Here is a 26431-nt window from a genome sequence, read left to right on the forward strand (position 1 = left end):
ACCCTTTTACTTATACTAGGAACACACAAAGCTAAAATCCTTCTAGCATAGCACGCTAATCCTTCTTTAAGGAACCAACTAAATCTATTTGGTGATAATGAAAATAACAGATCATGTGAATTTTTTAGTATCTGAATACAGGAAATAAAATATATATGAATAATTATAAGTTACTACATGCCCACACCCCAACAACTAAGTAAACCAGTTACCTGAGAAGCAATAGATCTAGCTGTTTTACTGTTGTCTCCAGTCATCAGAACTACTTCTAAGCCCATAGATTTCAGAATATGGACAGCCAATTCTGCTTCAGGCTTCACAGTATCAGCAATGGCTATCAAGCCACACAGCTCATCTAATAATAGAAGCAGCAGAAGACAGTTTGGAATATGGTGAAAAGTAGAATAATATTTTGAGAGAGAGAGAGAGAATTTCAATATTTATTTTTTTTTAGTTTTTGGCAGATACAACATCTTTGTTTGTATGTGGTGCTGAGGGTCGAACCTGGGCCGCACGCATGCCAGGCAAGTGCACTACCGCTTGAGCCACATCCCCAGCCGTAGAATAATATTTTAATGTAACATTTCAGAAAGAAATAAATTTTGTAAAGTTGTTCAGGGCTTGACTGAACTCAAGACGTCTCTGAACCCATACAGACTTTATACCACTAACCCTATAATCAACTTTCATATCTGGTTATGAAAACTTCACAAAGTAGTGGTAACCAACAAAGGTAGTAATAGGAAAACAAAAAGAGAGACCTTACTGGATATTAAAATAATCTTTTCCTTTCCTTAAATAGTTATTTGCCAATAGCTATAAACACTTCTTAGCTAATTTAAAAGCAAATGAAACTGACAACTAATACTTTTTTTTTTCTTTTTAGAGCAAAAGGGGTGTGTGAATGGAGCTAAAACTGGCATTTTAATATAGGTAAAAAAAAAATACTGCAAAATACTTATTTTATTCTATTTAAAAGACAAAAGTAAGCCAGGCATGGTGGTGCATGCCTGTAATCCCAGTGGCTCAGGAGGCTGAGTCAGGATTATGAGTTCAAAGCCAGCCTCAGCAACAGTGAGGCTGTTCTATATTTTTACCTACACTGACTTACATCCCCAGCTATTTTGGGTTTTTAAACAAATCCATGATTGGCTTTTATTTATTTAAAACAGGCTAAGAAATAAAATAATAAAAGTTGGCAAATGAAGAGGATTTTTAAAGAGTTTTTCCCTTCTTTTTTATAGTACTGGGCCCTAGCCCAGGAAATTTTAATTACTCAGTAAAAATCATGTTATTTAATGTTTTCACTTTGTATCCAGGGGCCTGGTAAATAACCCACATAGTTCAGAAGTCTCTCAAAAATACACAAGAAAGCACTAGGTATGGTGGCTCACACTTGTAATCCCAGAGACTTGGGATGCTGAGGCAGGAGTATCACAAGTTTGAGGCCAGCCTTAGCAATTTAGCAGGATTCTCAGCAACTTATCAAGATCTGCTCTCAAAATAAAAATAAGGGCTGCAGATGTAGCTCAGTAGTAAGCACCCCTGAGTTGAATCACCAGTAACAAAAACAAAAAGACCTCAAAATACCCCAAACACACATGAAACAACTGAGATTACAACAGTGAATCACAACATACTCATGGAAAACCTTACCGTCAACTGCCACCAATACAGCAGTCCGACCTTTTCTTTCATGTTCAGTCATGGAATCATCTACATCATTATTAATGATGAGACCATTTCTAATCATCCATTCCCGGTTACCAATGAGGACTTTATACTGCTGAGTATTAAAAGTATCTGAAAGTAAGTACAGAAATAACATTTGGTGAGCTCATGTAATCTTTATAGCAACTCTATGAAGCCAGTTCTTCCTGTCTAATCTTGTAGTAACTACAGCATATTTTTGGTAGAATACAACCTGGAATAGCAATTTTCAAATTTTCTGGGAATATATTCTGCTCTTCTATGTCTCTGGGCCTTTGTATATTTTGCTACCTTAACCTGAATATTTTTACCTCCCTACTCCAAATAGTAAACTTCATTGTATTCTTCAAGAGCCAATTCAAATGTCACTTTCTTGGTGAAGCTTTCTGTTTGACCTTCCATAGCAATTCAATTAAGTTCAAAATATTTATTGTGCATCAGTAGCTGAATGTTGGACATAAATATGCCACCATGCTAATGTTTCATTTTAAACTTGTGACCACTAACTTTAAGTGAGCCCTTAGTGCTGTCTTGAAGTTCATCTATATTTCCTTAGGTCATTCATTTTCCATTTCTTCTAGGTGACTATTTTACACCTTCTCCTCTCTTTTCAAATCTCCAACTTCTCCTCTCCCATTCTCATACTAGATGACAACTCTGGCTCCTACTTCAGAAAGAAAATAGAAGCAACTGAAAGACAACTTCCACAAGCTCTCATTATCTAGCCTAGTGATCTGCACCTCCTGTGTCCATATAACTTACCATCCCTTCTATTCTTATAAACTGACTTTGTTCCAAATTTTAAGACCAACCTCTCCATTTGTGCATTAGATCCTCCTCTTTTGCTTATTTCAGAACACCTCTCCAACAATTCTCCCCTCTCCTTTTCTATCTCTGCTGCACATTGTCCTAACTTTAAAAACCCCTCTCAATATCACCTACTGCTTTAGCAACCATATTTCTCTGCCTGTGTACACAGCAAAATTTCTCAAGTGTTCTTTATTGACTGTCTTCAATTCATATTTTCCATTCTTACATGAACCCACTTCAATAAAGTTTTCTAGATTTTTTTTAGTTCTAGATGATACAATACCTTTATTTTATGCAGTGCTGAGGATTAAACCCAGTGCTTCACATGGGCTAGGCAAGTGCTCCACCACTAAGCTACACCCCCAGCCCCTCCAATAAAGTTTTTGCCTCTCCTATTCCAATGAATCATTTACACCCTACACCAGTGACCTTTACTCTAATAAACCTACTGGTTAATTCTCAACTATCATCCTACTTGCCCTATTAGTAGCATTTAACACAGTTGTTTACTCCCTCCTTCTGGAAATGCTTTATTTGCTTGGCTTCTAGAACTCCACATTCTTGGGAATAACTCCTTGTTCAGCACTTTTCAGTCTTTGCTAATCCCTCCTCATCTCCCTGACCTCTTAATTGGTTGTGCATTGGGGTTCAGACTTTAGCACCTCCTTTGTGATTTTATCCAGTTTTGTGTCTTTAAATACTACTCATATCAGCATTGTCCAAAGAACTTTCTATAATTATGGAAATGTTGTGTATCTGCTCTGTTTAATATACTAGCCACTAACACACATATCTGACTATTGAGCTCTGAAATGGGGCTACTAAGATTGAAGAGCTAAATTTTAAATTGAATCTTAATTTAAATAGTCTCATATAACTAGTGGATACTGTACTGGACATCACAGATCTATAAGCAAATGACTCCCAAATTTATACATATGACTCAGGCTATTTCTGACTCCTGTAGCCAGAAATTTTCATTTATACGACATCTCCACTTGAACATTTAATAGGTACTCAAATACATGTACAAAACTAACTTCTGATCATTTCTCCAATACTACCTCTCTTGTGGTCTTGCTCATCTTATTTAAAGGGTAACTCCATTCTTCCAACTGCTTAGGCCACAAACCATAACACAAATTCTGACTCTGGTTTCTCTCCTACCCCAGATATGCAACCTGTGAAAAAAATTTTTCAATTCTTCCTTCACGACACATTTAGAATCAGAACCTAGATGATGGTAACAGCCCAGCAACTCATTTTCCAGCTTCTGCCCTTGCCCCCAACTCTTACCTCCATAGTATATTTTTACCGGAGCATCCAGAGTGACAATGTGAAAACATCAAGTCAGATTCTGTCTCTTCCTCTACTCAAAACCCTTAAATAGCTTCCTAAGAGTAAAAACCAAACTCTTTATTTTTAGTGGTGCTGGGGATTGAACCTAGGGCCTTGTGCATGTGAGGCCAGCACTCTACCAACTGAGCTATATCCCCAGGCCCCAAAACAGTCTTTTCAATGTCCTTACATGATCTAGTCCCATACTACCTCTCTGATCTTGTCTCTTACCCCTTTCCAATTCATTTATTCTGCTCTTGCCATACTGTTCTTGCCACTCCTCAAACAAATCAAGTACACTCCTGACTTAAGGCTTTCATACTTGCTATTCCTCCTCTCTTGAATGCTTATGTCATGAATATTCACATAGCTTTATACCTCAACCCTTTCAGGTATCTGCTCAAACACCACCTTCTCAGTGAGGCCTACCCTGATCAGCCTATATAAAAATGGTACCCATGGGCTGGGGATATAGTTCACTCGGTAGAGTGCTTGCCTCATATGCACAAGGCCCTAGGTTCAATCTCCAGCACCACAAAAAAAAAATGGTACCCACTAATCCCAGCATTCTCCATACCCTTTTCCCCGCTCATTTCCTTCCATAGCACGCTATCTCCATCACACTATATTTTCTGATTTCTTTTCTATTTTCTGTTCTCGTGTGTGTGTGTGTGTGTGTGTGTGTGTGTGTGTGAGAGAGAGAGAGAGAGAGAGAGAGAGAGAGAGACAGAAATAGATTGAATTAGAAATAGAATTGAACCCAGGGCCTTGCACATGTTAAGCACAAGTTCTACCACTGAGCTACACCCCCAGCCCTCTCTGCTGATTCTTTAGTGCCTTGAACAATCTGCTCAACAAAAACTGTTTCCTATGTATCCGTGCTCTTAATTTCAGAAGTCCACAGACAAATAATAAAGAAGTCACAGACTAGTAGAGGGCTGGTGTATAAATAATTATTGTGCAGTCTATCTAGTGCAACAATGGATATTAAGTACAATTATTATTTAAGAAGAACAATTCTCTCTGTCAATATATGTCAGTCAGTGAAGAAAGAAGTGAGCTTGGTCTTGAAAGGTAATTGTAATTTCACCAGGTAAATGCCATTTGTGTGTAAGAATATTACATAGAGGAAATAGTAAATGAAATTATCTAATAATCATGAAATGACACACTGTAAGGAGGAAACTAAGTAGTTAGGTATGGATGGAACATAGAGTACATGTGGAACAATGGAAAAGACAAAATGAGTGACATAGGGAGGCAGGAGACATAGCACACACAGGGAATAGATCTTGAACAAAGTCCAGAGACTCTGACCTAAGGAGAGAAAGAACCATTGAATCTGGGATCCTGGGCTGGGTATATAGCTCAGTTGGTAGAGTGGAGTGCTTGCCTTGAATGCACAAGGTCCTGGGTTCAATCTCGGGCACCACCAAAAAGAAAATTTGGGCTGGGATTTAGCTCAGTTGGTAGAGTGCTTCCCTTGCATGCACAAGGCCCTGTGGTTCAATCCCCAGCAACACACACACACACACACACACACACACACACACACACACACACAATCTGGGATCCTTAACCAAGATCTATGGATGGGCTTCAAGGATACACATGAACCTCTTATAACAAACATATTGTAAAGGATAGATCCATAGCTTTCATTACATTCCTCCAAAAGATTCATAATTCACAAAATAGGTCATAAACCACTATAAAAGAGTCATGGGTCAGAAAATGATATGATCATATCTGCATGTTAGCAAAATCGCTCAGGAATAAATGGGTGGAGAAGTAATGGCACACTTAGATGGATAGAACATGTTTTAGAGGCAGAAAAAAGATCAATGGGAAGCTCAGGAAATAGGCCTTGGCCAAAGATACAGGTTTTATAGTGGTAGTGAAAGCCTGTAAGTAGTAAATAATAGGCACAAATGAGACTGTACAGAGAAAGTATAAAAAATGAGAAAAATAAAAACAAATACATTCCTGAGGATATCCAATATTTGAAAGCAGAAGAAAAGAGGAATTAAAGGAGGATTACAAGATACAGCCAAGGATGTGAGAGAGAATCTAGAGAAAGCAGGGTCATGGAATAAAGGGAGGAAAGAGTGTTAGAGAGGAATAAACATCATCAAATGTCTTAGTGAAGTCACATGGGATGAAGATGAAAAGTGACCACTGAAGAGGGCTCTGAGTGACCTAGAAAATATAGTTTCAGTAGTATGGATGGAATGGAAGCCAGATTACAATGAACTAAGGCATGACTCTGTATTGAATAAGTGAATTCAATGAATGAGCCTACTCATTCTCAAAGCTTAGATACAAAGGAAAGGAAAGAGTCTAGATGGGAATATAGTGATTTTGATGGGAGGAATATTCAAAGATACAGATTTTGGAGTGGTAATGGAAGCCTGTAGACAAGAAGCTACTACAGAAAAAGAGCTGGAAAATGGAGAAGCAATGGAATATGACAGAGAAAGGTAAGTCCCTAAGGAATTAAGAGAGCATAGAATCTAGAGCAAAGATGAAGGAATTTGCTAGGCAAGACAAGGGACATCTCTTCCTATGAAAAAGGAATAATTTGGGCAAAAATAGAAAGAATGCATGCCGAGAACCATAATTTTCTATTTGATAAATAAAATAATTTGCAGTGGGGAATAGTCATAGTGAGAAATAAAAGAAGGATCACAGAAGATCAACTAAAACTAGACCTCACCACCCTATAGTGGTGTCAATGAAAACAGTTGGGAAGTGTTCTTAAGTAAACTGAGTGAAGATAAAGAGAGAATGAAATCATGATGCCAATTTTTGTTTCTTATATAACAGTTCAGGGTTATAAAATCAGCCATTTGTTCATAACTGCACCATTATTCATATTACAAAGAAAATTAGCTTACTTGAGAGCTGAGCATCAATAATCATGGAAGACGAAGTTGATGACTGTTCATTTCTTGCACCAATTTGAACCAGGGATGCATTTTTAATGTTATTTTCCTCTAACTTCCAGTTATTCTTATGTAACAAGCCTTCAATATTGGTGACTTTACAGCTAATACCACAGCCTGGTACGACCTGGAAATCTATGCAGGTACCCAAGGTTTCAGTGTCCAGCTCCTAACAAATAGAAACAGAAGAATTTCCTCTGTTGATCTGATAATCCAAGGTCATCCATTAGCAAGATCCAAGAATACTCCTGGTGAATTCTAAGTATTTTGAACAAAACTGTCATGTATCATTGCCTACTTGATAGTGGATTTTGATAAGAATAAAGAAACAGCATTGAGTATAAAATACAAAGTTACAGGAGAGTCTCAAAATCCTTTGTTTTAATTTTACTGTCTCAAATTTGTAGAAAATATGGAAGCCCTGCTATTCTCTGCCATTTCCAATAGAGAATCACAAGTTAAATTTTTAATTCGCAATCAAGTCAGGTTTTCTATTCAGTGCAGGGCAAAGGGTAACAAAGAACAGTGCCTTTAATTACCAGAGTACACTATCATCTCATTCTGTGTCCTTAGTAAGCCCAAAGAATTCTGGGGGCCACCATTGTTTCCTGGCTCTTTATATCTTCATCCTGTCTTTTGTTTGATTTGAGTGTAAAGAAGCCAGTTAGTAAGAATTAATAAGAGGAAAGAACAAATGAAGAAATGGCAACACCGGTGATAAAATTGTCACATTTTAAGTGTAAAGTGAATGAGAGATAATTAATAAAGAATTTACACAAATCAATGAGAAAAAAAACAGACCTATGGGGAAACAGGCAAAAGATACAGACAGGTTAGAGAAAAACAAATTCAAATGGCCAATAAACATAAAAAGATGTTCAACCTTACTCATAATTAAAGAATGCAAAGCAAAACATCAACAAGTAAATGTTTTTCATGTTAAATTGGAACAAAAATATTGGTAAGAATGTAGGGAAATGAGCAGCCATAATTTTGGGTGCTGGTATAATCTGGTAGAAACTCTTATATGGGCATTGGTAATATTCATCATATAGGTGTTTCTAATATTCATCAAAATTTAATTGCAAGCATCCTTTGATCTAGCAATTGCACTGAGAGGCATTTAACAGAGACGGACTTACAAAAGCTCATGAAGATGTACAGTGTACATTATAAAAGCCAAAAAATCAATCATACAACAGAATAGTCATTAAAAACAATATGATACAGAAAATTCATCTAACCAAATAAAAAGCAAGGTATCAAAGACTGGTCATTGTATGGCCTTTGTATGTAAAGTTTTGAAAAATGATAAATATAAGTAGGTTTGTTTATGCACTAAAAATGGTTAATGAGCCCAATGCAATGGTCTGTATGTATATACTCAGCTACTCAGGGGCCTGAGACAGGAGGAGCACTTGAGCCCAAGAATTAGGAACCAGTCTGGGAATCACAGGGAGACTCCATCTCTTAAAAAAAAAAAAAATGGTTAACAGGTGCACACCTTTGTAAATAAACCCAAAATTATTAACCATGTACTTTAAAAAGATGAATTTTATACTATATGATTTATCTCTTAATAAAATTGTCATTAAAAATGACTGGAGGAGATTAACAACTGTTAAATTTTGGAGAGAGAAATTATAGAAGGGGGAAGGAAATGAGGTTTTCGCTTTTTATTATATAATTCACTGAACTATTTGAATTTTCCTATCATAAATATATATTACTTCTACTTTAATTTTTAATGTAAACAGGGGTTATCTATGTGGTAGGATTATAGTTGAGTTTTGTATTCTTCTTTATATGTGACTGTGTGAAGAAATAAGACATGTATGGTTAAATGAAAAAATACAAGTCTTTTAGCCTCTTATCAACTATATAGCTATACTATAGCCAAACACCAGTCTAGATTTGGCTTGTGTAGTTTCTGCAGGAGATGACTGTAAAAGAGAAAAAACCATACCTGCTTGCAGTATTTGGTTACAGCTGCTCCTATAGGGTGTTCACTGTTACTTTCAGCAGTCCCCACAATGGCTAGGATCTTATTACGTGATATCCTATTACTTTCCACTAGAACCTTTACTTGGTTCACTACTGGGGTTCCATGGGTAATGGTTCCAGTCTTATCGAATACCACTACCTTTACCTGTAAGAAAATTAAAAATACAATGCATCTATGACTTGATAATCCTTAACATCACCTTTCCAGAAATGAGAAAATACTTACTTTGACAAACAGATTACTATTTTGTTTTGTATAGACTGACTTTTGACTTAATTTGACTTCATGGTCTTTGGGAAAACAAAAGGAAAAGAAAAGGAAAAACACTCAACAATTTAATACTGCTAAATGTCTGAGAATACGTGATTAAACAATCAGAGCTAATTGTTAAGGGTTGACTGTTAATAGGTAATTAAGAGGCCTCTGGTGCCTCCAGGGAAAACACAAAGGCTTTCAATACTAATAAATTATAGATCCATTGGGGAAATCTGGGCAGTATACAGATGATTATAAGAAAATAGTTAAGTAATTACGCTGAGATGAGTGCCAGTAAAGACTAGCTGTGTTGCTTTGGCTTGATTTGAGACCTGGGCTGAGAAGAGAAATCTCAGGGAACCAAAGTGGGAAACTCCGCCCACAATGGAAAAGGGAAGAATCTGGAATTCCAGAACACATGCACCCCACTGTAAACCCAAGATAAGAATCTTGAAAAACAATAGCTCAAGGAACAAAGATTAAAGAGAAATGAATATTAAATACAAAGCATGATTCTGGACAAGAAAAAATATAGCTATAAAGGGCATTATTGAGACAATTGAGGAAACTGGAACATGGGTGTAGATAATAGTATTATATCAATATTAATTTCTTGATTTTGATAATTGTACTGTGGTTACATAACGGAGTGTCTTTGTTCTTCAGAAAGGTGCCCATCACCTGCAGCAAAGGTTGTATGGTTCTCTATCCTAGTCCTGCACCTTTAAATTTGGAATTATACCAAAATAAAAACATTTCTGTGAAAATGGCCTGTATTCACTGGCTAGATACAGTTCCAGATTTCTTCTATATTTATTGCATGCATCTGTATATACTTTATATCCTCATATTAGTAGAAATGTGTGTATTTATTTATTTATGAATGAAATGTGGTTTTAATTGAAGTCAAATAGCCTTAATTGAGATTATGAAATCCTAATATGAGACAGATCAGGGACACAATTATATTTCTGAAGTCATGGCTTAGAACTGCCAGCTGGTGGCAGCAAAGGCAAAGAAAGTGCATTGTAAAGGCAAGTGCAAGTTAATGCTGAAGAACATAAACAGGGAGTCACACACAAATGCATTAGAAGCCTGCTCATCTTTGGCAAATTTTCCCAAGTAAATATTTATTCCATCTTCCTGCCCTAAAGACTTGTCTAGACTGAGCTACAGGTTTCCCACATCAGTCTGCTCTAAGAAAATAAATCTGAAGTATTTTTTGAGATCTTCCATAACTAAAGCCAATCTGAAGCAGAACCAAAACACTTTTCTACCTCAACCATCAGAAAAGTCCAAGAAAAAAACTCAGCTTATGAACTACGTGGAAATAATTTAGGACTCTCTTCTCAAGAAGGATGCTATTACAAGTTTGGATGGGGCAATATGTAGTTCTGGGAACTGCCTTACCTTATGAGCCATCTCCAATGGCTCTCCACCTTTGATAAGTATGCCATTTTGAGCACCTACTCCTGTACCCACCATCACAGCAGTTGGAGTGGCCAGTCCCAGTGAACAGGGACATGCAATACACAAAACTGTGATAGAGGCTTGGAAAGCAAAGCGTATTATCGTTTCTGTTCGGGAGATACTTCTATTGTAGCCCTTTAGAAGAAAGGTATAAATTTTGGTTAATTGATTTAAAGCTGTTCAAAAGAAAAGAAACAAAGCTTAGCCCATTTAAATAAGACAACAATGTTAAAGTTACATATCCTACCTAGATACCAACATATATGTTTTGGTTACTAGTAAGAAATTTTTTCTTTCATGAATATAATAGTGACATAACTGATAAATAAGTACTAAACTCAAGATTTCATTTTTTATTACTCCAGCATTACAAACTATGGAGTGAATATAAAAGGAAGACAAAACTCCACTTTTTTTCTTTTTTTTTTCTTCTTCTTCTTTCTTTTTTCTTCCCCATATGAAGACTGAGTGTTCATACTATGAACTTTCAGGAATAGCTATAAACATGGGGCATGATTCTCAATAAATGTGATTCTGAACAAATAGAATTCTAGTCCTCTGCATGCTAAGATCATAAATCTGGGGCTGGGGATATAACTCAGCTGATAGAGTGATTGCCTTACATGCACAAGGCCCTGGGTTCAATTCCCAGCACCACACACACACACACACACACACACACACACATACACACCAAAAAAAAAAAGATCATAAATCTGCCTTTTACACTATTCTTTAAAGACAATGAAAAAACTCACCTGGCATGTCAAGGTATTTAAATCATATTTCAACAAAATTCTTTCAGATGTAACAATGTGAACTGAGCTTATGCCCTAGTTGAGCTCCTAGTAACTCTGAGTGCTCATGTGGGGAAATATGATTAGCAGTTTTAGGCAAAATCTCTGAGGACCCATGGAATTCATGAGAAAAATTCTTGAAGAACACACATTCTAAAATATTTTCCAACAATCTTTTTTTTTAATTTTTTAAGTTGTAGTTGGACACAATACCTTTATTTTATTTATTTATTTTTATGTGGTACTGAGGATGGAACCCATCACCTTGCATGTGCTAGGTGAGCACTCTACCACTGAGCCACAACCCCAGCCCCCTTCCAAAAATCTTACTGTTAATTGTGCACTTAACCAAGATGGATAGCTTAAACAAATATTTTCATATTATGTACATATATGTTATACTAATAAATGATGTACGCATATGATGTACTAATGACTGAAACATGAAATAGATACACAGTTATTATGATTCTATTTTTTTGTTTTGTTTTGGGTTGGTTTTGGTACCAGGGAATGAACTCAGGGGCACTCAGCCACTGAGCCACATCCCCAACCCTTTTTCAGATTTTATTTAGAGACAGGGTCTCCCTGAGTTGCTTAGTGCCTTGCTTTTGCTGAGGCTGGCTTTGAATTCTCAATCCTCCTGCCTCAGCCTCCCAAGCTGCTGGGATTACAGCCATGTGCCACCATGTCCAGCTATTTTTTTTTAATACCAGGGACACTTAACTACTGAGCTATACCCCCAGCCCTTTTTTATTTTGAGACAGGATCTGAGTTGCTCAGGACCTCACTAAGTTGCTTGAGTTCATAAACCTCCTGCCTCAGCCCCCTGAGTTACTTGGGATTTCAGATGTGTGCCCCCACACCTACTTTCTACTTTTTCTTTAACTGAAGGAACAAAAAGTATAAAACAGTGTACAGCATGGCATTTAAAAAAAATAAAACAAAGTAAATCTTTCTTAAAGTGCTAGGGTTTTTACTAAGTTCTTAAATATTCAACCAACAATAGATCTATATAGAAATGAAATTGGAAAAGATTTTTACAGATATCCAGTGTTACGCTTTCATGTATATCATATATGTATGTTTTCACATATGTTATGTTTTAACTAATACTAATTATAATTCTATAGTGTAGGCATTATTATCTCTATTGTATAGCTAAGAAAATGGAAGATTACAGAAGTGATTTAAATTTATATATCTAATTTGAGGCACAGAGCAAGTCTACTTTATCACTTTACAACAACAAACTTTAGAGATCATCTGAAGTTTTTCTAATGTATCTATATAGTCTTTTGTGAAAACAAAATCATGCCAGAAACAAGACTAAGTATAAAATGCAAAAGTTCAATACTTCCTTTTGGAAAAATCACAAAGCATAATGAAAATTTTTTTCCAAAAGAAAATCTTTTATTTTTACATAAAAGCAAGTTTATTCTCATGAGTCTCCCATTCCATCCCCTTAAAGATACAGTAGTTTCCAATTATCTGTGGTTTGAATTATTAGCAGTTTGAGAAAACTGTGGTCCAAAAATATTAGGTGGAACCAGGCATGATGGCACATGCCTATAATCCCAGAGGGAAGGAGGATTACGAGTTCAAAGCCAGCCTCAGCAACTTAAGAACCCCTGGGTCCCCTCCCCAGTACCAAAAAAAAAAAGATTATATATATGAAAATTACAGAATAAATAATTTGTAAGTTTTAAATTGCATGCCATTCTGAGTAGCCTGATGAAATTTCATTCTGTCCCACTGGGATATGAATTATCCCTTTGCTCAGCATATTAATGGTAAATACTACTCACCCATTAGTCACTTAGAGCTTTCTCTCAGTTATCTGAACAACTGTTGAGGTATTGCAGTATTTGTGTTCAAGTAGTCCTTCTTTTTTTAATATTTATTTTTTAGATTTAGGTGGACACAATATCTTTATTTTACATTTATGTGGTGCCGAGGATCAAACCCAGTGTCTCATGCATACTAGGTGAGTGCTCTACCTCTGAGCCACAACCCCAGCCTAAGTAGTCCTTCTTTTATTTAATAATGTCCCCAAAGTTCAACAATATGATGTTGACAATTTGAATATGACAAAGAGATGTCATAAGTGCTTCCTTTAGGTGAAAAGGTAAAAGTTCTTGACAATAACGAAAGAAAAAAATTATGCTCAGGATGCTAAGATCTACTATAAAAATTAATCATCTACTAGTGAAACTGTGAAGGAAGAAAAATAATACAGGCTAAATTAGTTGCATATCAAACTGCAAAGTTATAGTCACAGTACACGATAAGTACTTAGTTAACATAAAAAAGGCATTAAATTTGTGTGTGTATATTATATATATTCACACACACACACGCACACACACACACACATATATATATATATATATAAATGAATGAAAATTATATATATAGTGTTTGGTACTATCTGTGCTCTTTCAGGCATCCACTGAGTAGGGTCTTAGAACATGTTCCCTGGAAAGAAGTAGATACTAGAGTAGTGGTAATTTTTTTTTTTTTTGAACTGGGGATTCAAGATTCAACCCACATCCCCAGCCCTATTTTGTATTTTATTTAGAAAAAGGGTCTCACTGAGTTGCTTAGTGCCTCAGTGTTGCTGAGGCTAGCTTTGAACTCATGATCCTCCTGCCTCAGCCTCCCAAGCTGCTGAGATTATAGGCATGTGCCATCATACCCAGCCAATACCCTTTACCCAATTTATTTTTTCTTTTTGGAGCCAGGCCTTATGCATGCCAGGTAAGCAAGCATTCTACCACTGATCTGTACTCCCAGCCCATACTGGTAATTTTATAAATTATGTCCACATAATTACTTCTGCAAAAGACTCACAAATGGTTTTGCATAATGAGTTGTTCCAAGTCACTTACAGGAAAGTAGGTTTCCACAATTTCAAAATTCAGAAATCCAATTATAATCCATACCAAGAGGGTAGCAATGGAAACAAATACGATAAAAGGAACAAAATAGCCACTGAGTTTGTCTGCAAACTGCTGGATAGGAGCCTAGAATTAAAAATCATAACAATAATAATTATTATTTTATCTCAAAGTCTCCTTTCCTGATACTGAATACAGAAGATTTTTTCAGTAGTTAGCACAGATAGAAATATCTTAATAAACCCCATAATCATTCAACAAAAATAATTAAAGAAAATATAAAATCTTGAACAAGATTTACTTGGAGAAGGCTTTAAGGAAAATACTTTTCTTTTTCTACTGGGGGGGTTAAGCTACCTTTGATGTTTGTGCCTCCTCCACAAGTTTGACAATTTGAGAAAGGGTTGTGTCTGCTCCAACGTGGGTTGCTCGGATAAGTATGGACCCATTCTGGTTAATGGAACCAGCAATCACTGTGCTGCCAGGTTTTTTAGCCACAGGCATTGCCTCCCCTGTAGGAATAGTAAAGACAGATTCAGGCAGCATAGATGATCACTACTTTCAAACATACTACCATTGGTTGACTGCCAAGAAATAAGGAAACTACTGGCATGTATAACTAAAAAGAACAAATTTTTTAAAAAGAAACTAGAGAAGATTCTCCCTTTATGAAATAGATACTGGACAAATGCCTAGGTGAAAGTTGCCTTCCCCTTTTCCTCATGTCAGTTCTAGGACAAACCCAGGGATACAGACTTCAACTGAAAACCCTAATATGTTAGCTCTTGCTAAGAGATACTTTTGGAACTTCACCCTAGTCCTAGATCACTGGTTCTCAACTTGTTCTCAAGGAGCACTTAGAAATGTAGGCAGGAGTTTTTCTTTGCAATAAAAATGACTGGAATGAAAGGGCATGGGAAAATGGACCAAGGTCAGGGACACTAATTTGTACTACAGTGAATAAGACAGTCCCCCTGAACTAAGACTTTTCCCATCCAGATTGGAAAAGGCACCCCTACAGAGCATCAAATTATTTCTCCATGGTCCATAAACTGAGCCCCTTCTGGGACTATCTGGAGAGTTGAGGAGGAAAGAAGTTATTTTAATTCTGCCCCTAATTGGCCTTAATTATCTAAGACCTCTAAAAATACTCTAGGCCTACTCTCTTTTAGAGCAGACCCTGATACAAAAACCTTGTATTTGTAACCCAGATAAGACTTGACCAGTCTTTTGGGCAAGAAGAGAGAACAGATAATTTTCCAGAAAAAAAATTTGCCAAAGCCTATCTGGCTCTAAAGGAGACTAAGACAACTTCCTTTGGTTAGGAATTCGGGTAATTAATAATCTTCAATGAAGAGTCTCCAATAGCATAACTAAAACCACAAAGCAAATCTGAAGAAACTCATTTAACACAATCTTAAAAGTAATTCATATTATCTTTGCTCATAATTCACTTATGTACAGATTCTACAAAAAGTGCTTCATCTTTAGTGCCTATATTCATTAACACTTTGGATTCAGTTCACTTTCATATCACGAGCCTCTAATAAAAGAAACATTACCTGTGATGAGGGACTCATCTACCATAGAATGTCCTTCAATAACTCGACCATCCACTGGAAATTTGCCTCCTGGAACAACTTTAATGATATCTCCACGTTGTACAAGTTCCACATCCACTTGTTCTTCACTGAATGTAAGTTAACATAAAAAGTATCATAACAATATAGTTTTTACCCTGACCTACCCATGTAAGCTTTGTAGCTCATGTCAAGCTTCAGGCTCCATAATTACTACCAACGGAAGCTAAGATCTAAGTCAGAACTACCACATTGGTCTTGCTCACTGTTAGCACAAAATATTTGTTGAATAGTCATTTAATGAATATTTACTAAATATTTGTTGAATAGTCATTTAATAGTGAAAGATTTAAAAATAATGTTATGGGTTCTATTTAACTGAAAAATTTATTGTGCAAATTTGTCTAATAATTTTACGAGTATAAAACTGACAAATACAAAGGAATGGAATCTAATCAAGCCTTTAGCTCTAATTTCCAATTTATAAGTAACATAGGAGTTACAGAATAAGTTAAATGAACCAAGTGTGGAGGCACACACCTGTAATCCTAGTGATTCAGGACTCTGAGGCAAGAGGATTACAAATTTGAAGCTAGCCTCAGCAACTTAGCAAAGCCCTAAGCAACTCAGTAAGACCCTGTCACAAAATAAAAAAGGTGAGAAATGTAGCTCAATGGTAAATCACCCCTGGGTTCAATCTCCAGTACCAAAACAATAAAAATAAACAAGTTAAATGATACCACAAGAAAGCTAAGAGACAAATTTAGATAGTGGAATATTATATAGAACAACTGATGGATGCTTCTTCAACAAGTCAATTATATTGGGGGTGGGGAGAAAGAGAGGAAGGAGATATTCTAGATTAAAAGAAACATAAGATACATGATAGGGATGTATACATGAATCAAAACATCACACTGCATCTCAAATATTTACAAATATTGGGTGTCAATAAAAACTCAAATAATGTTTTTTGGTATCAGGGATTGAACCCAGTGGGGGCTTAACCACTGAGACACATCCCCAGCTATTTAGAGAAGGGTCTCACTGAGTTGCGTGGGGCCTCAATAAGTTGCTGAGACTGGCTTTGAGCCACTGGGATTACAGGAACATGCCACCATGCCTGGCAAAACTCAACTAATTTTTAAAAACTGCAAATGATACAGTGATGTTATTTGAATTCTATTTCAAACAAAGATACTTAAGACATTTTGGAGACAAAAGGAGAAATGTGAATACGGATTGATTATTAGAAGACATTAAGTAGCTGGGCATGATGGTGCACACCTGCAATCCCAGTGACTTAAGAGGCTGAGGCAGGAGGAGAATTGCAAATTCAAGGCCAGTCTCAGCAATTTAATGAGACTCTTATCTCAAAATAAAAACAAATAAAAAGCACTGGGGATATGGCTCAGTGGTAAAGCACCCCTGGGTTCAAAAAAAGAAAACATTAAGGAATCATTGTTTACTTTGATAGATGTAAAATGGAATATGTCCCCCTTTTTAGAAGTATTTATACAGAATTTTAGCAATAAAACAATATGGTTTGGATATGCTGTTTTTGGGAAGTACTGGTGATTGAACCCAGGGGTAATCCACCACTGAGTTACATCTCCAGTCTTTTTTGTTTGTTTGTTTGTTTGTTTTTGAGACAGGGTCTCACTAGGTTGCCCAGGCTGGCCTAAACTTCTACTATAACAACAGAAAGAAAGATAAAATGACTAGATGAAGTAAAGCGTGGCAAAATATGGAAAACTGTTAAGTCTGGGAGATGGATTATGTGGTCTTATGAAACTTTTCTCTCTACTGCCGGGTATATTTGAAAATTTCTGTAAGAAGTTAAAAAAAAGAGAAAGGAAAAGAATGAAGATAAATACCTCAGGAGGATATTTTCAGAGTTAAGAGTTACAATAGTTGCTTCTGTAGCTTGTAGTGAAATCAGCTTTGCAAGAGCCTCTGATGTTTTGCCCTATAAATTAAAACAAATACATTAGCAAATACATTAGCAATGCTAAGAAATAGAATGTTCAGATCTTAATTAAAATTAAGATATAACTTTAACATTTACCAAAAAGTCAGCTTTGGAAATATTAATATGTTCAAACGAGAAAAAAGTTCATATCAAAAATATGAAGTAGGGCTGGGGCTGTAGCTCAGTGACAGAGCACTTGCCTAGTATGCGTGAGGCACTGAGTTTGATCCTCAGCACCACATAAAAATAAATAAATAAAATAAAGGCATTTTGTCCATCTATAACTACAATAAAATATTTAGAAATGAAGCATACAAAATATTGAAAGTATTAAATATATTTTATGAAAAGTATACATTAAAAAGAAAATATTAGGAATTCAATAAATACATTGGAAAAGGACATAATAGGCAAATCATTTAAAAATAAATATAAATATCCACTGCATGGAATAGTGTGTATTACTAATGGAAAAAAAAAATATAAGCTAAAGCAACCCATTAATATCATTTAATGCCTAATAACTTTGCAAAGATTTAGATAAAATGCAATGCTGATTAGGTTGTAGTACACTAGTTCACTGACATACCCTTGACGGCAAAACACTTCTGGCTACAACTTATAGCAAGAAACAGAGAAAGTTTCATGCCCTTTAACCTGGTAATCACATTCTTTATAATTTCAATAAAGATACTAGTTCAAAGGAAATAACTATTAGACATGAATATGTTCAATGCAGAATTATCTAAATTTTTTTAAAAATGGAAACAACCTAATTGTGAACAAAAGCAGAATAGTAAACTAAAGAATGCTGACTTAATATGCTATTATTCAGAAATATTAATAATTGCCAGGTGCGATGATGCACACCTGTAATCCCAGCAGTTGGTAGGCTGAGGCAGGAGGATCACAAGTTCAAAGCTAGCTCAGCAAAAAGGAGGTGCTGAGCAACTCAGTGAGACTCTGTCTCTAAATGAAATAGAAAACAGGGCTGGGGATGTGGCTCAGTGGTTGAGTGCCCGAGTTCAACCCCTGGTATGCCCCATAAAAAAAAAAAAGAAAGAAATATGAAATAATTCTCTAGACTGCAAAAACTGGGGAAAAAACTTTATAGAGTTAAGGATACAAAGTGCTAAATATACATTATGTTTGCAAATCTTAAATAGAAAGGAATTAGAAAGCAACTTAAATTATAACATGGGACCATGGATGAAATTTTTCCATCATTATTTTAAACCATGTGGTTACATCAGTCTTTTAATTAGTAATGTGATATAAATAAGTGTTTCTCAAATATCTCCCTCTTAAAATAACCATGTACATACTTTATTCTATAAATTTGTTAAATCTATTAAAGTACTATTCAACTTAAATATTACCAAAACAAAAATACTTCTTTCATGAAAGGGAATCAGGAGAAAGGGGAGGGAAAACTAAAGGAAGGTAATGGGGAAGTAGATAAATCAGAGTATGTTATTGGCATGTACTTATATGTCACAATGAAACCATTCAAATGCACTAATAAAAAATGTTCAAAGGGGAGGTACTGGGGAATGGAATTAACCAAATTACATTATATGCATATATGAATATGTAACAACAAATCCCATTATTATGTGTAATTATAATGCACCAATAAAAGTAAATTTTAAAAACCAATTTTTCCCAAAACCTACTTATTGCAGTAAATGGTTTACTATATAATAATCAATGTAGAAAATACTGTGGTCATTTATCTGATACCCAGGATTTTAATAAACATCAACCTTTATTACTTTACCTTTGCTATATGTTCCAGCCATCGGCCTAGTGCAATAAACACAAACAACATAGGAGGTGTGTCAAAGAAAGTAATAGGGTTCACTTTGGCTCTCTCATACATTGCAACCAGAAGAATAACCAAAGAGTAGGCAAATGCAATGGTGGTTGCCAGCACAATCAGTACATCCATATTTGCTGTCTTATGCTTCAATGCTTTGTAAGCTTGAATATAGAAGTACCAGCCTCCAAAAAACTGTAATATAGGAATGATAATCATTCAGTATTTAAAAATACCAAAATCCACATGTACACTTCAACAACTTAAAGTATCAATATCTACAATTCCTTTGGCTTTTAACTGATACACAAATATAAGGGAAGATTTTTAAGCTGAGGCAAGTTTATATTTTAGCAGATGTGGATGTAGAAAGAGAGATTCAAATTGCTGTACAAGTCCTTGAGGGCTATCTTTTGTGATCCAATGGATATTTCACATTATAAGGAAAGATAGCTAGTTCTTGGATTTTTCTTTTTGATATTAACAAAACACAACAACAAGGACAAAAATTTACATTTTGGTCAGGATTTTAAAATGTTTTTGTTATACATGTTAAATGTTATAATAACAGTAGAATCTATTTTGATACATTTATATGAGCACGGACTATATCTTATTCTAATTAGGATCCCTAATTAGGATGTAATGTTAGGATTCACTGTGGTGTATTTATATATGTATGTAGTAATATCAGATTCATAAAACTCAACCCCTTCACCTAGTACCATTAGTCATCCTAAGTGGTATTTTACAAGCTATTGGATCTATTGGCTGCATTTGTTGGTAAACATAACTGGAAAGCTCATTTTCATTAGTATGAGAAACATACTAAGATGTTTTTAAAATCATTATTACCTTTTATAAGGATCAAATAAAGGAATAAATTTATTAAATGGAAGTGTTCTATTCCACAAAGTTCATCTCAAGGGCTGGGGTTGTGGCTCAGTGGTAAAGTGATTGCCTAGCACGTGCAAGGCCCTGGGTTTGATCCTCAGCACCACGTAAAAATAAATAAATAAAATAAAGGTATTGTGTCCAACTAAAAAATAAATATATATATATAAAAAGTTTATCTCAAAACAAGGGTTGAAAACATATAGAAAGTAAGAAACCGAAGTGCCAAGGAAAAATAATAAATATAAAGCTATATTCAGAAATAGATATGAATATCAAATCCAAAAATCTGAATTCTTGTTCTCTGCTTTGTCATTAACAACATTCTTAGGAATTAAATGACATCTTTTATGTACTTCAACTAACTATTCAGTTTAAAATTAGTTTTGTAAAACATCCAACATAAAATGATCAGATATCTCACTAATACCTGTTTTGCAATCAGAAATAACTTCCCCGGCCACATTTTGGATATTTTTGCATTACTACCAAATATGCATGCTATATTTCACTTGCCTGTACAGGTACACATAATAAAAAAGACAGCAAATTCATAATGGACAATCCTGGCAGGATCTGGCGCTCCAGGAACATAGAAGAATGAATGTTGATCATTTCCTCATTACTAATGTTCCGATTATGGTGAAGAGTTGTAAGGTGGTGGTCCATAACCATCATATATATCATCAGCCCCATTACAGGAATACAGAAAAATAGGCTCACAAGGAAGGACCGTCTCCATCTTACATGGAAAAAAGTAAGAAAAGAAACATAATTTATTAAGTAACTAATGGTTAAAGATGCTATATACTATAAAGAAATTCAAATTGTAACCTTTCTACCTAGTATAAGGATGACATAAAAACTCATATGCTATCAGGAAGTTAAATTTTCAATGAGAGTCAAAATCTGTTTTTTTTACTGACATCCCAAAAAAGTACTTACTGTCTTATTTCTCGTTTATGGTCTAGGTGACTTGCTGACCGATCCTTCTTGACCAAAGAAGCTTCAAAACCTAAGCTCTAAGGAAATTCATGAGAAAACAATTATTTCACTCAACATATAAATATTATATAGAGAAATTCTAAGCCATGATATTGTTATTTAGAGCAATTCAGTTCAATTACTGAGTGTAAGTCCCTCTGGGAAATATGTAGATTATGTGCTTCCTGATGTTGATTACCTTTGTTTCTAATATTTCATCAAATAAGTTAATATTTCCTTAATTTTAGTTAATGTCTATCTTTCTTCTCTCAAACTAACAATTTAACTCAACTGCAGTTGTCCTCAGTAGAGGTTCTCACTAATAGTTCACAAAAGGGCTGGGGTTGTGGCTTGGCGATAGCGTGCTCCTCTTGCACGTGGGAGTCGCTAGGTTCAATCCTCAGCACCACATAAAAATAAATAAATAAAATTAAAGTATTGTGTCCAATTACAACTAACCAAAAAGTTTTTTAAAAAATAGTTCACAAAAGCTACCACCATACTAAATACATTATTCAAGGCCTCATGTATGCTAGTCTTGATTCTGATTCCATCAGAAATAGAACTTAAATGAAAATCATTTCCCCCAATAAAACAAAGTGTAAAAAGGAAATTACACCTAAGTGAGACTCACATGAGTTTAGATACTAACATACACTATATTTTTAACTGCTAGGAAAACTGTTGCCATCTTACATCTCGGTAGTGTAGTACAGAGAAGAGAGTCAGAGTGATTAGGTTCAAATCCCAGTTATACTTACCAGTTATGGACAAGTAACTTCTCATAACCTGAGTATCCTCACCTCCAAAATTAAGATGGCTATGCTGCTATGGGAATTAGGAATTGAAGCTTTGCAATCTTGCATTATTGAGTACCTTCATGTCAATATGATACCTTTGTGTCATAGGTACTCAATAATTCTAGCTTCACTAAGATGTTAATGGTATTGTTACCTTTACTAATTGGATCTTCTCTGAATTATTAATATACTTCAGATTATTGGAAAATCAATTTTACAGCACACTGAAATTTTTAAAGGACTTTCCATGTATTATTGCTTAAAATTTGCCAAAGAACACAGGATAAATATGGTGCAAAGAAAAGGGCTTGTCTTTTTAATTCTTTTACTTTAACTTAAAAACAGAGTTTTTGCTTTGACCTAACAATGTATCTAACATGATGCTTCATCTGCTTAGTGATTAACAAAAATCTTACTCATAACAAATCTGATTTATTTCCATTTTCTATAGCTTATGGTATACTTAGAGTATAGCTTATGGTATAGCTTATGCCTAACATGTGTGAAGCCCTAAGTTTGATCCCCAGCACCACACACATAAAAAGTCTTCACTTCCATTTTCTAAATATTTTAAGTGAGTTGTAGTTCTAACTTAAGTCTGTTTGTAATTAATAGTGCTTTAAATGTACCTTTGCTTAAATTTTCCTAACAAAGACCAAAGAAAAAAATCAGAAACATTTGCATTAGATTTTGAGATAGAGAGATCTTGTCTGGAATATCCAAAGGGGTCAGATTTTTTTTCATTATCTCTATCTGAAGCAAAACAGATGTAATATACTGAGGTGTTGGTTAAGTAAGTAAGAATACAGAGGTGCAAAGCCTTGGTACTTACTTCAATTGTATGGATAATATCTCTGGGACCAATAATTTCTGGATCATATTTAATATGTGCTTTGTTTGTTGCCAGGGCCACAGAGCAGTAGAAGACCCCTCTGTGTTTTGTGAGAGTAGACTCTATTTTATGTACACAAGAGGCACATGTCATTCCTCTTACCTGTTGAAGAAAAAGCCTTTGTTATTAAGAAATATTCTTTTTCTTCCATTAAATATGAGTTAGTACTTTTAACTAAAAGGACTCTTATGAAAAATCTTATCTGTCCTGTTAGTATGCTTCAGATATTATCATTAGAATATCATTTTTATATTTTATATTAGAATATCATATTTATATTACATGAAACAAAGATATATAGTCCTAACTACTATAGGTTAGATAAAATAGTATTTCATTAAAAATCTATCTCTTCCTGTCCCTACTACTAAGTAATAGAGGATTTGGTATCTCTCATTGTTTCTCATATCTAAATGCCTTGCTTCTCTCTAGATTTTTTTGCATCCTGCTGAAGTATATAGCCTTTAATATTACTTTTAGTGAAAGTTAATAGGTGACTAAAAAGTTTCAACTTTGTGTCTATAAAGATATGGTTTTCTCTACATCTTAAGTTGGGTTATTGTTTAGTTGTGTATTAAAATTTAAATTGAATGGGCAGGATTTTCAGAATGACTATGTGAGGACCTCAGCAAATCCTTTCCTCAAAGAAAAACAATAGGCCAGGCCTATCACAGGTGCACACCTTTAACACTGGCAACCTGGGAGGCTAAGGTAGGAAGATAGCAAGTTTGAGGCCAGCCTGGGCAACTTAGAGGGATTACAGGCATGTGCCACTGTGCCTGGCTGTATTGTTATTCTTTTAAATAGCTGTATTTTGTTCCATAACATGTCTACACTTAATTTATATAGCCATTTCTTATTAAAAGTCATTTAGGTTGGATCTAAATTTTTGTTCTTAAAGTTTTATAACAAATATAACTTTATATATGCTCATATTTCTATAGGAAAGAACCCTAGCAGCTGATTTTCCAGGTTGGAGAACATGATCTTTTTTGGAAAATGACCATTTGAAACCAGTATGCCCTACATCTGTTCTGTAAATTCATTTATAAAATTTAAATCTTTAGTGTATCTGGAATTCATTCTTTACTAGATAGAAATCATGCTACATTAAAAAGTTGATTTTCATTTACTCATTCAAACCTAATTCTTAATGAACATACAACAATTATATTCTATGCTTGAAGACCACCACAAACTCATATTTTATCTTTCCTTTATTTCATTATATATCTTATTTTCCCAGCCTTTATCTTCAGAACTTTTCTATGAACCCTCACCAAGTTTCCCTGGAAATTTTATTAACCATACAAAAAGTCTTACTTACAACAAGTTCCAAAACACCATCCCCTTCATCAGCATTTTCTATCAAAGTGGCACCAAATCCAAGGTCTCGGATGAATTCTGCTATCAATGGTGGTTGTATAACAGTAGGATTATATCTTACTTCTGCCTTGCCAGCCATCAGGGCAACAAGTACAGAATATATTCCTAGGAACATTCATAGAGAGAATAAAACAATAGAGATAATAGTCCTTCTAAAAAAAGTAATGTTATAATTATATTTTTGTATTTTTTCATTTAACTATAAAGGATCAAAGTAAAATTAATTACTTAACTTTATACAAGTCTTGAACCCAAACCAAATAAAACTCTTTGTCCTTCATAAACCTTTTATGGAAAGTTTCAGTTATATACCCATAAGAGAGGAAAAACACAAATAACTTGATGCAAACATCACCCAGATTCTACAATTATCAACACTACTTGGCCAATTTTCTTTTTCTTTTAAGAGACAGGATCTCCCTATGTTGCCCAGACTAGCCTCTAACGCATGGGCACAAGTGATCCTTGGGAAGTAGCTAGGACTACAGGTATGTGCCACCACACCCAGCTTTTATTTATCTATATTACTACTCATGGTATTCCTCGCCCTCTACCTGGATTATGTTGAAGAAAATCCCAGATGTTATATCATTTCATGTGTAAATATTTAAATATGTATTTCTCAAAGATAAAGACCCCAAAGATAATCAAAATAGGGTTGGGGTGTATCTCAGTTGTAGAATGCTTGCTTATCTTGCACAGAGCCCCAGCAACGCAAAATATAAATGAATAACCATAATACCATTTTGCACCTAAAATAATTCTTCATTATCATCAAATACTCAGGAAGTATTCACATTTCTACAAATTGTATTATAACTATTCATTAGTTTAACAGTTTTTTGCTTGAATTGGGATCCAAGTAAGCCCTATGGATTGTAATCGGTAAATTGACTATACTTGTAAACATAAGCATTTTTAGAAGCTAATAAGATAGATTTCTGGAGATAGGAACTTAGACAATCATCACAATTGTAGCAAAGAATCCAAGAATATACCAATGTACATATTGTAATATTATTAAATAATAATCATTTCTTAAAATTCTTCAGTTTCATTGTCTAGCACACACTAAGCTAAAAGTCTCTTATTCTTTGGGGAAAAAAAAGTGTCATACAACTTGCTAACAAAGCAATCAACATGACTGCTGTTTGTTGGTACAAACTTTTGTTAAAATCCATTTCAGGGGCTGGGGATGTGGCTCAAGCGGTAGCACGCTCGCCTGGCATGCGTGCAGCCCAGGTTCGATCCTCAGCACCACATACAAAGATGTTGTGTCTGCCAAAAACTAAAAAATAAATATTAAAAAATTCTCTCTCTCTCTCTCTCTCTCTCTCTCTCTCTCTCTCTCTCTCTCTCTCTCTCTCTTTAAAAAAATCCATTTCACTTATGTAGACTAGCTACTGCTATCACTGCAAGAAGATAATTAACTCCACACAGCAGAATAGCAGCCCTTTCTAGGAATCTGTGGTACTTGGTGGCTATCTGACAGGAAATGGAGCTAATAGTTCATAGGTCAGCTCTGCAGTTTGACAGGAAGGAAAAAAAAATACTGAATATTAATTTAATAATAGTTTCAAGTTTAAAAGTACCTAATATACAAACTCTATGCATTTTGGGCTTTATGGGTACCAAATAATTGAGATGATCAGTTTACAAGAAGAATATCAATAGGAAGAGAAGGGTATACAGAAAGAGGGAAAAAAATCTTTTTGCTTCAGTTGATTGTAATCTATAGCTAAGCAGAAACAGAAAGGAAATACAATTTTTCAATTTCAAAAATGTTGAAACTTATGTTCAGGGGCTGGGGTTGTAGCTCAATGGCAGAGCGTTCATCTAGTATGTGTGAGGCACTGGGTTTGATCCTCAGAACC

General features: G+C 35.0%; 1 protein-coding gene across 1 annotated transcript in view; it reads right to left on the reverse strand.

Annotated features, from left to right (window-relative positions):
- Positions 1-26431, reverse strand: part of ATP7A (ATPase copper transporting alpha) — a 74773-nt gene that overhangs the window by 11128 nt on the left and 37214 nt on the right. The window contains exons 5-18 of the mRNA XM_081278020.1: positions 24499-24662; positions 23112-23273; positions 21441-21517; positions 21012-21237; positions 19563-19796; positions 17688-17779; positions 15793-15920; positions 14588-14742; positions 14222-14356; positions 10474-10668; positions 8770-8952; positions 6756-6972; positions 1657-1803; positions 213-355 (exon numbers count right to left, since the gene is read on the reverse strand). Of these exons, the coding sequence (XP_081134146.1) occupies positions 213-355; positions 1657-1803; positions 6756-6972; positions 8770-8952; positions 10474-10668; positions 14222-14356; positions 14588-14742; positions 15793-15920; positions 17688-17779; positions 19563-19796; positions 21012-21237; positions 21441-21517; positions 23112-23273; positions 24499-24662 (2258 nt within the window). The remainder of the gene's footprint in view (positions 1-212; positions 356-1656; positions 1804-6755; positions 6973-8769; positions 8953-10473; positions 10669-14221; positions 14357-14587; positions 14743-15792; positions 15921-17687; positions 17780-19562; positions 19797-21011; positions 21238-21440; positions 21518-23111; positions 23274-24498; positions 24663-26431) is intronic.

Source organism: Spermophilus citellus, assembly GCF_964194105.1.
Source record: "Spermophilus citellus genome assembly, chromosome: X".
Taxonomy (NCBI): domain Eukaryota; kingdom Metazoa; phylum Chordata; class Mammalia; order Rodentia; family Sciuridae; genus Spermophilus; species Spermophilus citellus.